The sequence below is a fragment of the Camponotus floridanus genome, unplaced genomic scaffold, assembly GCF_003227725.1.
Source record: "Camponotus floridanus strain SB8 unplaced genomic scaffold, Cflo_v7.5 scaffold109, whole genome shotgun sequence".
Classification (NCBI taxonomy): Eukaryota; Metazoa; Arthropoda; class Insecta; order Hymenoptera; family Formicidae; genus Camponotus; species Camponotus floridanus.
This window is the reverse complement of record NW_020229225.1, coordinates 448,936-464,457: the sequence shown is the minus strand read 5'-3', so window position 1 is coordinate 464,457 and position 15,522 is coordinate 448,936. Positions and strand designations below refer to the sequence as shown.

The window sequence follows — 15,522 nt, the reverse complement described above, 5'->3', positions numbered from 1 at the left end:
TTCGTTTAGTATTATCATTGATGTTTCGTAGAACATTCCTCGAGAACGAGGGTGGATTCCCACAAAGGGATGGCAACGCCAACTCGAGGGACGGGAAATGATTTTTGTGTAGCGAGGGAAAGCCAGAGAGTGATGGGCGCAGGCGCCACGACGCTCCAAGTACGCGTGCAACACGCGCGTGTAGTCGATAAGCTGAAGCGACTTTCGGGATCGACCGTGTGCGGCTCTTAGTCATCCACCCCGTGTCTGCACGACATATAAAAGGTACGTATTAGACGAGCGATATAGCACGAATGGAGCGAGACACGCGCGATAGTAACGCACGCACGCAAAAACTCTGGCGAGACGTCGTTGTTAATGCGAGACACGTTTTGAAGCGTAAACCGCACGATAAGACGGAATCGTAAGCCATAGACGAGAAAAATTTGAATTTCCGAATTTTTAATTTTACCATCATTTTAATTTCGTATAATTTCTGTGAAAATTATAATTGTAAAATAAATTAAAATTCATAAAAGGCAGAAGGGGTTATGAGACGAGATAAAATTCTTAATTTGAGTAATTCCGATTTATGATAATAATTAAAAATGAAGGAAAGGGGAAATGTCTCGTTCTCTTTCTTCTCAAAGAATTAAGCGTTTATCCTAGAGATTAGAATTCAATTATAATTACTACAATAGCTTTAAGAGATACTACAATTATTTAAGATTAAAGCAGCCATTGTGCCTCTTAATTACGACCAAATTGAGCGAAATCTCTGTACGTTAAACATTAAACGTTTAACATACAAGAATATTCTCTGCAATCTCAACCCGATATTTGCCCATCGTTTACTCGTTTATGTATTTTGTTTGCCGTTGCAGTTGTCGACGAAAGCGCTTGCGATCATGGCGTTGCCTTGAGCAAATTTGCAGATCGCGTGCGCATCCCGCGAACTTTCCGCAAATTATTCGCGCGCCCAAGTTATGCTCGACAGTTAATTCAGACTTCTATCCACATCCATATACAGTCCAAAGAAGTTTGCGGAGAAGCTTCTGAGAGATGCGGATGCATCTTGCGATGTTACGACGCTTTGAAACGGAAATGCATCGCAAGAGAGACGGAGGAACGTGCTCGGCAAACTCATTAATCCGCTGTCAAAAGCGAAATATTACTCTTCTTGTTTATGCATTTTTCGAGTACCGCGAAAAGAGTTGGATTTAAAAAGAAAAAGAGCTAAGTTTCAGGAAAAAATGTTGAGAAGAGAATTTCATTTTACAACGTGAAATTTCAATTGAAGAAAAGAGGGAGAGAAAACATCGAATATTAAATATTTTTGTGGTTATGATACTTAATAAAATTATAATAAAAGAATATAAATATAAAAGTTGTAAAACGACTTATTAATGCAACGATATAAGTATACCAAGCGGGATGAAATATCGCAACGAGAGAATTCAACGTAAATTCGACTACTGAATAATTTCTTACTCGATTATTTATAGAGTGGTAATCTCTTATCGCGGCAGAATATCGGGAAAACAAAACGACAATGCCTGCATTTTGACTGTATTCAGACTGTATTTTGACTGTTATTCTGTAACGAAAGAGAGGCTAAAGGGGAGAGGAGGCTCTCTCGACGCGCCACAAAACGCATAATAAACGGGTAGCGGAAATTAATATATGCGCGCAGCCAAGAGTGCGTTGAAATTCTGAAGATAATAGCAAAATTAATAATGCGCGCCGTGAATGCGGAAACGCGACGAAAAATGTCCGGAAATGACGAGCGCTGCACTTAATCAGCCGCAAACAAATGGAAAGTCGCATTGCGTAGGATTCGAAAAATTACAAAATTACGCACTTCCCGCCGATATATCAATTCTGATTGTGAGATCAAAAGTATCTTGCATATGGTTGAAACATTACAATCATTAAAGATTATTCGAAGATACACAACAGATAATTACGGAGTAAATACATGGTTCGGAAATTGAAATTGCATCTAGTATTCGAGTATTTCGCAAATTCATCATTTTATGCTTAATTCAAGACTCTCTCGAAATAAACCGCTCAACCGTTCGAAGAACAAAAGCGAATTCCTTTGTTTACGTTACTCTCTATAGGTTGCATTCCTAGCTGACAAGATTTGCCCCGAACGCGAATCGCAAAGATTCCGCCGCGAGAATTTCACAATAGCCAGAGACAAATGTAAAGCTCGTTCCACCGTCTCGATAGTATTGACTCACTGAAAACTCGGTTGGGGCGAGAAAAAGAGAAAGAATTTGCGGCGCGTACCGTGGCAGGGATGCATTTCATTTTGCCACCCCGTCGAAGAATGCAAACGAATGCAACGAACGAACGTAGGAATAACACGACCTGTCGGGCGAATCGATCGAATAGAAACACGCTCTGTCTCTTTTTGCGTTTTCTCTATTCGCAACGAGATACGCGCTCTCTTCGCACGATCGAGGAGGATCAAAATAACGTGATATATTTCCTTTCAATATGACTTCCGTTCTCGATACACGATGCTGTGACTGTGCCAAGTGTTGGTGGACCTTTCAAAAGAATTAAATTTTCGATGCTGATTGATGCAACGAAACGCATTAGCAAAACTCGCCATAACACATAAGTTATACGAGATGCAACCAAAAGTTATCGTCAAATTTGTAGCATTAAATATCAATTAAATTGGCATAATATCAAAAATCTAACAAGTCAATTTCTGTTAGATAACTCGATATTAAATCGCATTAAACATTATACAAAATTTACAAATGTTTGTGATATACGTTCTGCTGAAAACTGATTTTATAATATTAATTATTAGCTTTTTTCGTCCATTTCTTTTATTACTTCTTTTACTATATATTATCATTTAATTCACTTTCTTTGCTCTTTCCTCCATTACTTAAATTTATTATGTATTGTTTAATTTAATTTAGATCTTTTCAATGCTATTTATATTTAAAAAAAATTCGAGCTATTAATATTTTCTCGTGATAAAACTAAATGAAATATATTGCGACAAATTTTTCGGGATCGCCAGCAAAATTACGAATATAATTTTGTATTCTTTTTTTCCTTTTTATTCATATAAAATTAGTTTGACTAATGACGCAAAAAAGTCGTTAGAATGTAAATATTATGTTAATTTATTGCAGAATCTGACGAAAAAAAGATAAAAATCAAAAACTCTGAGCACGACAACCATTACGCGGAATTTTGACGGAATATTCCGACCAGTGAAATATTCTGACCAGTTACATGGAGAGAAACGAAGGTATAACGTGTGTCGCGCGCTATGTTCGCCGGAAATAAACCGAATGGATCACGTATCCGACGATGGTTGGAATATATTTTCCCTAACTTCCTCGCGCTCCGAAACCTTTATGGGAAATGCATTGTAAAAGAGCAGATATAAAACATTTTTATATAAATACTATTTTGCCTTATTTTTTATTTTTGATGAGAATTTTTAATCAAATATTAAAAACGAACAAAATCTTTGTAAATAAACAATATAAATTAAATACAAATTAATTAAATATATATACTTGGTTAAATCTTATTATATTAATTATCTCTTATTATATTAATTATCATGCTATAAAATCTGTTTATATATTAATTATCATGCTATAAAATCTATTTATAATTTAATAAATATTAGTCTAAAGATAATATCTCTTCAACAAGCTAAATATAAGACAATTAATAATTAAATTAAATTACTATGTTGATAAAATATAAAGATAAATGTGTGCGCTTTGTTGCATTCTCGAAAATCATTATTAATATGTAACCCTTTACTATTACAAATTATTATATTTGGCTTCAATTAATATAATCGAAAGATTATCCGCAATTTTGATATCATGATTATCGACAATGCTCTCATAATTTGCTGTTGAGCTTTACTACAACAATCACTACCTATTATTAATACGATATGTTGTATCATTTCCCCAAACGAGTTAAATCATGTATCTGCCTTCATGAGTATATAATGAATAGTGATAATATAATCAAAATTAATGATATTTTCAATTATAATCAGAAGAATAAGTTATTAAAAAATATATATGTGTACGTATTTAAAGAGATCCATTTTATATGTTTAAAAATGAAATTAAAATTAAAATGTATCATAATCATATAATAAAAGGAAAGAGAGTTGAGAGATACATTACGTAGGTAAATTACATTAGACAGTTCAAAATAAAAGCACAAAATATAACTATGTATACGTCTCTTTTGCGAAAAACGCGTATATTAAGACCATCACAGAGTGCAATTAATTCCGACTCTCTTTGTCAACCTAACTTAACTTGTCGCGACATATTATGTTTCCCTAGTTGGGGCTCCTCGCTTTGAATAAAAAATCCCCGCGATGTATTAAATTTTTCCTTGTCGGTCGCTCGATGCAGATGAAAATTGAAGCGTTTTATCTGCAATTTGGTAAAATAAAATTTGATAATTTACGCGAATAATTACATATACCATGGACGCAAATGTAAGCCATTACGTATCTCTGACGAGACTTGGACGCCAATCGGATTAATGATTCCGCGACGAAAAATACACGAGGCGGAATGGAAAAAATATTTTTTTTTGCGCGCAAACAAAAAAAGAAAATATACTTGTTATACGAAGGCCAACACTAAGCTCGTTCTCTCCTGGCAGTCATTAGTACAATAAAGCTGTGCCTGAAACCACACGGAAAAAGTTAATGCCGCGGAACGCAGCGTACCATTAATTCCCAAGCGACCAACTTTAGCGACGCAGAATCCTACTTTTGCATTGCCAATGCACCTTGCCTCACTCCTTCATCCCGAAATATAATTATATTAAAACCTTCTTCTATCGAGCAAAGTCATTAAGGAACAATTAAACGTATACAATTATCTTTATTGCGACCTGATCCTATTTGAAAACAGTTATCACTGCCTATGTTAGAAATAAAGAGAGAAGATAATTCCTTATTTACCCTACATATTTTTTATAATTCCATTTTTTTATAAATTATTATAAAATCATATGTAGGTTTATCATATATGCCATGTAAAAAAATCAAAAATTAAAATTGCGCATACGACTACGTTTAAATTAATTTAACAAATATAAATACTATATTCACGTTGCATTTAATTTTTATTCATATGAATTTTATAACGCAAGTAATCAAAATTTTATTCATACGTGGATATGCCTGTAAGTCGTTTCAACGAGCGATTCTCGTAATATATTAAGGTAATGGAACGTTACAGCTCGGCGAAAACTATAGAACTGTCCCTGGTAGAACCGCAAAGCCCACAGGGAGTCCCAGACGCTATCGCGGGGGTATCCCATATACTCATACACACAACGGTATAACACCGCAGTCGGCTTTACGAGCTTCTGCTTGATATTAAGTGCCTTATGAATACGAGCACACTACGAAGCACCATCTGCATGCGTGTAGCTTTACGAATTAATATGATCGATGCCCGTAGATAAGCAAGGTTAAAGGGGATATGACCGTCTTCTTCTGCTAAAGACTAAAAACACTCGGAATAATCTACCCTTGCCTAAAACAAAGGAGTATAAGAGAGAAAGATGCAGATATTTATCGATATCTTGAATCTCTACGAAGCACATCTTCTTATTAAAAAATCATAAATTATATAAAATATTATTATTTAAAATATTTATATAATTTATTTAAAATATTTATATAAATTCTTTATACATGTGTGTGTTTAGAAATATATTTGAAAAGTGTAATTTAAATATCTCTTTTTTTAAGCAATTTAATTAAAAAATAAAATATTTAAAAATAAAATATTTTTCATAAAAATCTGTGAAATTGTTATTTACAATGACGATTAAAAACTAAACGTTTATTCTGTTTTAAAAATTGCAGTTTGCATTTTCTCACACACACACACACACACGCGCGCGCGCGCGCAAATGGATTTCATTTTAATAAAAATTTTAATTAAAAGAGAGGTTTTTAAGGGAAATCAATCTTAAGCCCAAATATTTGATACGGAATAAAATAATTATAAAAATAATGACGTCTCGTAAAATCTTTCTAAAAAAAAGGAAAAAAATAATTACGATTTCATGGAAAAAATTACATTACGATAATATGATGCATATGAATTAAACAATAATTATTTTAATATATATGCAAATAATACTGTTATAACCACGGAAATATCCGATTCATCCTGAATACTGAATAAACTTGGTGTCAACACCGTTATTGACTGCCCCGATACTGCAATTCTCTAAACTCGCTTGTCTACTCGATATCGCGCGATTGAATATCTCTAATATCCTGTCCGAAGCGCGATTTCGGCGCACCAAATTTGACCCGCGCAATATTGTCGAAACTCGCTTCCGAAACTCGCCGTTACATCTGAATCCCCGTGGATTCCAATATCCGCGGCTCCATTATTCTTCGCCGTCGAAACACGAGCTAAATTGCTCCCCGAATGACGTTCTGCAGGAAAAGCTAATCCTGCATCATGGTCGCGAAATGTAACCTAGCACAAATGTATGTGTGCAAAATAATTGATTACAATCCGCGGAAAACCAAGTAAAGTAAAGCAATTGAAGCTCTGACTGGAATACAATTTTAAAAATTCAAAAATACATTTAAAAAAAAGGATACTATGATATATTCTCTTCAGACATATTCAGTACGATAAATAAAATATGTAGAGAATATAGTATAATTAAATTCATGAAAGTATAAGCGTTATTTTATAATTGAAGTATACTCGCTATATATTATGTATATATTATTCTATAAAATATTCTATAGTCGAATTATATATTACTTTTTATAAAATAAAATATAATTCAATTCCTGCTGATGCATACATTATCAAGTTAATATATAAATATGACTTTTTCAAATATGAATTTATAGTGATGTTATTAAAATTGATATATATGTTCAAAGATATGGACGAATTTTTTTGACAAAATATGATTCACCTGGATTTTCGTGAGCAGTAATCAATTAATTACTCGCACGAGTTCCGTTTAAATTATTCCAGAACAGGGCCGTCATAATCGCCACGTGTATGGCACAATTATAATTGATCTCGGAATAGCGTAACTCGATGTTTGTGATGATGAAATATCCAACGGTGCAAAATGAAACTTTGTTATTCAACATAGCCAGATGCTTAATTATGTTACCAAATAAAGAATCTTTAGCAGTGAAATAGAGAATTACAGATCTATTAAATTAAAAATACGGAAAAAATATGAAGGAAAAAACAATATATATAAATAAATTCTCTGCAAAATAATATTTAACAATTTAATAATAAAAGAAATTATAATAATTCATATATTTATCCAATTTATTTTCAAGTCATATTCCACCTTTTAATGAATTAAATGACAAAAGATGTTATAATTATATTTTTTAAAGAAGTTATAATTAAAAAATATGAGAAATGCAAATCGATAACAAAAAAATTATTTACACTAGTTTTATTCTCTAAATTTCTCGATATTCTGCAGTATTTTGGTACAAGATAAATTATTTACTGAGTTTTTTAATTAATAATCAATCAATTACTACTCCCGTAAAAATGGTTAAATTGGATACTTCATCGCCGATGACTTAGTCACCAAAAGATGTTTTAGTTCTCGCTTTTCCGAGATTCAATAAATAGATAATATCACTCACCGCTTTGTCGTCCGCGTAGATGATCGATGATCTCGGTGCTCCGTTGACGAGCACGGCAAGAAGGACGACGATGAGGATGTGACGCATCATCTTCGCAAAGGAGCGCATCTGTCCAGTTTCCCTAAAAAGAAGAGGCAACACTGATACAACACTCGCGAGAGATTGTTCCGATGTTCTCCACGAACGAGAGTTTCACGCCAATTCGCTAACTTAATAACGATTTAAAAAAAACGAAAGCACTGTCACTGTCAAAGTCAAATATACCAACGAGATCACATACCACGAATAATAATAACACTTTGAGTCCCTTTGGAATTCAAGTAGCGAAGATGAAGATTCCACTGACGATTCGGAGTCCCTTCGGAATAATCAAAGCGCACGCGAAGTAGAAGAGATCGAGATTCCACCGACTGGTCTCTCGAGTCTCTTCAGGATCTTCTACCCACGAAACACGAAGCAGGAATGAAGATTCAAACCGAATGAGTGATTCGGAGAATCCGTTCAGGACGATCAAAGCACGAGATAGCCGGAACAGAAATCCCACGGAATAATTCCTCTCTCTCTCCAATCGCTAAATAATCCTGATAATCTCCTCAAGTTATTCGTAAAATGTGAAATATTCCAAATATAAATACTTGTTGAGCTCTTCAAAATTCTCTCAAAAGGTATAAAATATAAAAGGAAGAAGACTAATCAAGTAAAATCAATTTGAAAATAATTCGTAAGAAAATCACTATAATCGGCTTCTCGATCGAGATTAGCGTCTACCGCATGTTGCCAATGAATGAATGGGAATTGGCAATCACTCTCGCCTAAGCTACGGATGATGGGAACACATTCACGTGGTCGGACGTTGTCTACGTCGTTTATGTCTTCAGAGGCGAACTGAGACTTTTCTCCTTCACCGATCGTTTCTCCCACCAACGGGTGCTTCTCCTGCTTCCTTTTTTCCCACTTCTTCTTCTTCCTCTTCTTCGTTCGCCTCGATCGACCGCAATGACGGTGATTAACTGATGCTCCGTGTCGTTGCTTACTTACTTGCTTCGCGCTTCTTCCTTTCTCTTTTCCTCTTCGTAAATCGGTCGACTTTCGTCAACTCAGTTGTCCTTCTGCGCCGCCCGCGGCGATGATGACGACGGCGATGATTACCGGCTTCTTCGTACTTTCCTCCGGATTCGGGCTTTCCAGCGGCTGGCACGTCCATCCGCCGACCTGGGTGACAAATTCATCCATTAAAAAAAAGATCATATCAAAACTTATATTATTGTAACAATAAATATCATATATAACATTTATTTTTATTAATTATTTTTATTATATATATAACAATTATATTACCAAATATTCATAAAATATACGTATTGGCGGTTTAAAATTTTATACAGAATAGTGTTTAATTTGATACTTTTAATTTCAAATTATATCTTGAAACAAAATTCAAAAAGCTGTGCAAATACGTTAGTTAACACGTTAAAGTACACTTGGCAATCATACTTGGAAATTAAAGGTTTATTACATTCGTAATTAAAATCGTTTAATTAAATAATAAGTCAGTTACGGAATAAAACGCAAAAAATACCGAATACTTATAGATTCTATATTAAGAGGACAGAGAGAAAGAGAAAGAATATTAGTTTAATATCGCAGTCGGAAGACCGCAAATCGAGATTTATCCCCGACAGAAACTGTCTGAGTGGAGGGGACAAAAAGTATGCAAACTTCATCGGGCCCTTTAGTTCCAAGTACGGTTTCAAAAGAACCATTCGACGACTCGCGCGAAACAGTGCTCTTTTGTATTCGGGACGATAAACGACTGCCGGGCTTAATGGCTTCGAAGAGCCCAGATTTCTCGTCACCTTTGAGAAATATGGAAGGCAGCAGGACACAGAGGAAAGGGAATTAAGTTGAATTTCAACCGTGATCGAGAGAGGGTCGTTCGAGAAAGAATCTCATGAATTTTTATGAATCACCGTATATCATGCACATGATCATGTACGTAAAGTAATCGATATGTAAAATACAAAGCGCGTGCAAAATGTTTCAAAGAACTTGTTTAACTTATAAATAAACACAAAACATTTCAATCAAACTTTGATCCAACGGAATATAAACAAATCAAAAGAAATATAAATATAAATACATTTATATAAATACAATAAAGATAAATACAGCAAATGACTTTCAATACAAAACAAAATATTAATACACATATTGACTTTTTTTTTGTCGGTATTGTACATTTGAATTATTGCTATGACTAGATAAGTGCTTTTTCCATCCAATCAATTAATGAATATATAATCTTTCTGTCTTGGATTTATTTTTTATTTTTCATTACATTTTAACATCCTACGATCCTCAGTCTTCTCTTTTATTATTTTTTTTACATTGATTGGTAGTTATTAAGACTCATTAATATTAAAAGTCAGAAAATTATATGGGAGGAAAACAGAGTCTACTAAATTCAATGTAATTTTAATTCAATGTAAATTTATCGAATAATTTATTAAATTATCGAATAATATTAAATCTATGATATAATCCGAATAAGTAACGTAACACATGCACACAGTACGTAATGTTTCAGTAAAAGAAAAGAAAAGAGAGAAGAAAGAGTTGCTTCTCTATTCTATTATTGAGGAAACACACGCGCACGTGTTTTCGAAATTGACGTAGAAGTACGAAACCTTATACCGTATTCAAGGATAAACTGAATAAGTTCTCAGGAGAATATTAAACAGACGGTCGGAAGTAGATAATAGAATTCAGGAAAACATAATTAAATCTTGTCTCACGCCGGATAAAGTTGTGCGCGTGTCTGACGAGAATTTCATTCGGTCCATTTCATCTTACTCACATTTAAGGCTTAAAGAAGCAATAAGAATTTTGTCAATTAAAGCAGAGATAAAAATGTCAAAAAAACCTGATTAATTAATTCACTTATTTTTTTCTAATTATTGCAAATTTAATAAAATCAGTATATACGAATATATATATTATATGTAAAATATGTAATACTCTAAAAATTATTAAAACTATTTAAAATTTTTGAAAAATATTTTATGTGATTTTACCATTTTTATCGATTACTTAAACTTAATCTTAATATGTATATATATTTAATAATAATAATGTCATTTTGATTTTGTATATATATATATATATATATATATGTGTGTGTGTGTGTGTGTGTGTGTGTGTGTGTGTGTGTGTGTGTGTGTGTGTGTGTGTGTGTGTGTGTATGTATGTATATATATATATATATATAGAGAGAGAGAGAGAGAGAGAGAGACTTCTTGATATTAAAAAATTATTAAAAATATATTATAATAATATATTATATTATAAATATATTATAATAAATATATATGAAATTAAATATAAAATTATCTCGATGCTCATGTTCACGATCTAATGCTCATGTTTCTTATTCATACAATAAACTATGTAATAAAAAGATCGTTAGTGTATTAAATCGCGAAGGTTCACAATTTTTATGAAAGACATGAAAACGAGAAGGCCACCGCCGATCGGCCGGTTGGGTCGCAAAAGATCGCAATCGAAGCGGAATGATCGTCATCATCCGATGGTTGGAAAACTGACGGGAACGAGGACATGAGATAATGGGAAGCCGATCGGGTTGGCGCAACCGGAAACCGGAAGAAGATCAACATGCGGGACCGAAAGAACGAGAGGATCGTTATCGCCGGGGTACGTGCCAACGCGAACGAGCTGACCTCGTTTTGTCTCGTGTCTCGATAATCACCGGCATTCTTTGCCGCATGGTTGCTTGTCCGCCTGCGACATACACGGTATTTTCATCTCGCGTTTTCATTCTTAACAACGATTTTTCTCGTCCTCACGAATCGATATCTCGATAGAACAAACGAATTCTAGTTGAATTCAATTTTTAAATATAATCATGATCACACAGATTGTTTGAGAATCTCTCTCGAAACTAAATTTTCAAGAAGGTATATATAAAATATATATATATATATTTTTTTTTCCTATTTTTCTACTTCTCTCCCTTATCTTTTAAAAATAGTATAAAGATAAAATTCTAAAAATTTCTATTTTTTCCATTAAAAAGAAATTGATTAAAACTTGATTAAAAATTTTGAGAGATTCTTCCAAAATATATCTATAAATAAAAGATCATAAACTACGAAACATGAAAACAGAGAAGAGAAAATTTCCAATTCAGAAAATATTCGCGCGAATGGGCAATAATGGTGTTTTATGGCTCTTTTTCTTTCGTTCCCTCTTTTCTTTACTTAAAATTCAAAAACCTGGAAAATTAATTTACAAAATTTAATATTCCTCTTTAATTAGAAAACTGATGATAATTTCAGTTGAACGAACTTTCCAAAAATATTAATAAAAAAAGTGCAGGTGAAGCAATCGAGTGAAGTGCGCAATCTCACTATCAGGGCAATGACATGCGTGTCTTTCTTTCTTTCCGTAGTAAACACAACAGATAAAAGACCGCTGATTCAAGGAGAAAGAATCGGTCGAAGACCCTAAAGAGCTAGCAATACTTTTATTTGAGTAGTCTTCCAATTTAAATCTAGATTCGCGCTTTAATATTGTGATGTCACACAAAATCCCACAAATTGTCATAAAACAACATTGCAAAAACTTTTTTTGACTTTACACAGAAAAAAAAGAATATTTTTTAAAAGTGCTTTAAGTAGCAAAGAAAAAAATTACACTAAATGAAATATTAAAATAAGAAAATAAAACGAAAACTTAATGTATAAAATTAAATAATAATTTTATATATATATATATATATATATATATATATATATATATGTATGTATGTATATATATGTATATATATGTATATATATATGTATATGTGTGTGTGTGTGTGTGTGTGTGTGTGTGTAAATTCTCAAATAAATTACTCTTCTTTAAAATTTCTTTCATAATTTAAGTTAAAAATAATTATTATTATATATAATAGATATCTCTCTCTATTTAAATTAAAGATAATAATAATATGACACATATCTATTCAATTTAATCACATTTTATTATAAAACTTTATTTTGCACAAAACAGAAAATAAAATAAAGAACTAAATTATATTTAAGAGACGCAATTATTGAGGCGAATTAAGAAAAAAACGGTTCATTGCAAGGGAACAGTTCCATATGAAATTACGATATTTAATATGAAATGGTGTCTCCGTGTCGTTTTCTGTGTAAAAAAATAATGGTTAATTATTTGACTACGTGCAACCGCAACACAAGAGTGAACGCGATAAAAAAAGCATAATCATGGGGCAAAATCCAGTGCAAAGTGTTACACATGCGTAAAATAAGTAGAAACAAGGAAATATTTAAAAATGTTATAATTTCTTATCAAGTTGCATATCGTTTAGTCATTATTTGAAGAACGCTGAACTGTTTTTTCCGCATACTGTGGAAAAACCGTATTAATCTTTTTATAACAAACATTTAAAAATCGATAAACGAAACAATTTCAAAATACGGTAGAAAATGTAATCTAGTAATCGAGCAAATTATGTTATTCTTCAAAATCCAATCAACATACTCTTTTTTTAGATTTACTCTCATATGTCACTTATATATCCGAAAAATCTATGCATATTTTTTTGCATATCTGAAATCTTTTGCATTTCCGGAAAAAAAATTGAAAAAAACGAAAAAAGAAAAACTGGAAGAGAAAGGGATGACCATATAAATGTCATTGTATAGATATTTTCTGTACTGCAAAAGCGTCTCTTCTTTATTTTCATCCTCGCATCTAGTAGTTTATAATGATTTGTTTATAGATATACTTCTCTAAAGAATAATATTAATAAAGTAAAAAACATTTTCTGTACTGCAAAAGCATCTCTTCTTTATTTTCATCCTCGCATCTAGTAGTTTATAATGATTTGTTTATAGATATATTTCTCTTAAAGAATAATATTGATAAAGTAAAAAACAACTTCTAGACAAATTATATTATATTATCTGTATATTTTTGCAAAATTGCGAGATAATTAGTAAGTTAATTTTTTCTCCTTCATCAGAGATCTATATTGTTTTTCAAATAAAATGTAAATATAATACATAGAAGAAATTATATACTTTATAGCAAATAGCATAAATATATACTTTAATTTCACAATATATGCATATCATTTTCATATTAAATATTTATTTAAATTTTGAATAATCTTTATCTGATTTTTATTTGTTTTATATTTTCCTTATATATATGTATATATATATATATATATATATATATATATATATATATATATAATCAATTTCACATTTAAATACTTATTTAAATTTTTTAAAATAATATTTGTCTAATTTTATTTGTTTTGTATTTCATTTTCTTATATAATTTTCTTTTATATATATTTTTATCCATAAAGAAATCAAAAAAGGGATCAAATATGCTTATCCCCACTCTGCAGGGAAATGGTCTGAAAAGCTGCAATACAGTATAGATCGTCAGTATTCCTACTAGGCTATTTATTTGCCTGTATTAAAGATGCATTCGTTCCTTGAACATAGATCGTAAAATATATTGCGTGCCTCTTACAGCGTATAAACCTGGTCAACACTCTTCATCAGAGAATTTTTCACAACGTACACTAATATAAATAATTCACCCGATATGCTAATTGCTCTATCTAATTTGATCTATGATGATTCGTGCGTAAGCGCCATATTGAAGATACTGTTACAACATAACTTTATTGATTATAAAAAAAGAAATTTATCATTCGATAAGATAAATGTTTCAATTAATTTCTCGCGACACATACACACATTACGCATTAAAATTAATTATTCGATTATTTATAGATGTAACTTAGAGAATAAAATTTTATTTATTACTTGAATATTTATTAAAAGATTATTTATTACTTGATTCGATAAAACTGATTTCACTAAATAATAATTCGACAATAAAATTTCCGATTCTTCTGTGCAAATTTTTAATTAATCACGCTATATCTTTAAAATAACGTTTAAATTCGAAATTCCATTAAAGCAGAAAGTAATTATACAGATTTAAAATTAAATACAAAACAAAATTTTACACTTTACTCGAATCTATAAAAATTAACCAAGTTTATGCTTTTCATTTATAATTATCGATTCTTTGATATACACACACACAGACACATCATACAGCTACACATATATGTATCTTTCCCATCAGGATAATTTTATCATACAAAATAGATAAATTTATAAAAATAAATTATGTATATATACTTTTCCCGTTTTTATTTTATTACATTATTTTCAATTTGTGAAACAAATTTCTATTTACTATTTTTTACGGGGCTTCTAAATTTTATAAAATTTTATTTCACGTTCAAAAATTATGTTATCAAATTTTTTAGAGTACTAACAAAGGCCGAACTCTTTTTATCAACAAACTATTTTCGCTTTGTAAAAGTTAAATTCGGTTTTTGTTTAGCGATTTAAAAACATGACATGGCAGGATATGTAACATGTCTATTCGTCCATTTCGAACAAAAATTGATCTTATATTTGAATATCATATGCTTTCATTTGCACAAACACATTGATGTCGGGCACAAAAAATTCAGCATATATCCGCTCTTCCCCCTCTCCCATGCATTTACATAGCCATGCACATACATATGTACACAAGCGCACGAATTATTTATTTCTCATAATCATCATTTGTGATCCCAATGCAAAAGCAACATTTATTCCCGTCAAAGATTCCTTTTTCTTGACGAAAAGTTTATTTATTTATAAAATCCAAACATTTGTTTATCAATGTACAATTGAAATAATTGTATTAATTATTGTACAAATATTATATATTTGTTG

The 15,522-nt window shown here is 31.4% G+C and overlaps 1 protein-coding gene across 2 annotated transcripts in view; it reads right to left on the bottom strand.

Annotated features, from left to right (window-relative positions):
• The window catches only part of LOC105247808 (matrix metalloproteinase-2-like), a 166,702-nt gene that overhangs the window by 142,077 nt on the left and 9,103 nt on the right, over positions 1–15,522 (bottom strand). For both annotated transcript variants that reach the window (XM_025412632.1, XM_025412630.1), the window contains one exon: positions 7,676–8,887. In XM_025412632.1, coding sequence (XP_025268417.1) covers positions 7,676–7,783 — 108 coding nt within the window. In that variant the 5' untranslated portion in view covers positions 7,784–8,887. The remainder of the gene's footprint in view (positions 1–7,675; positions 8,888–15,522) is intronic.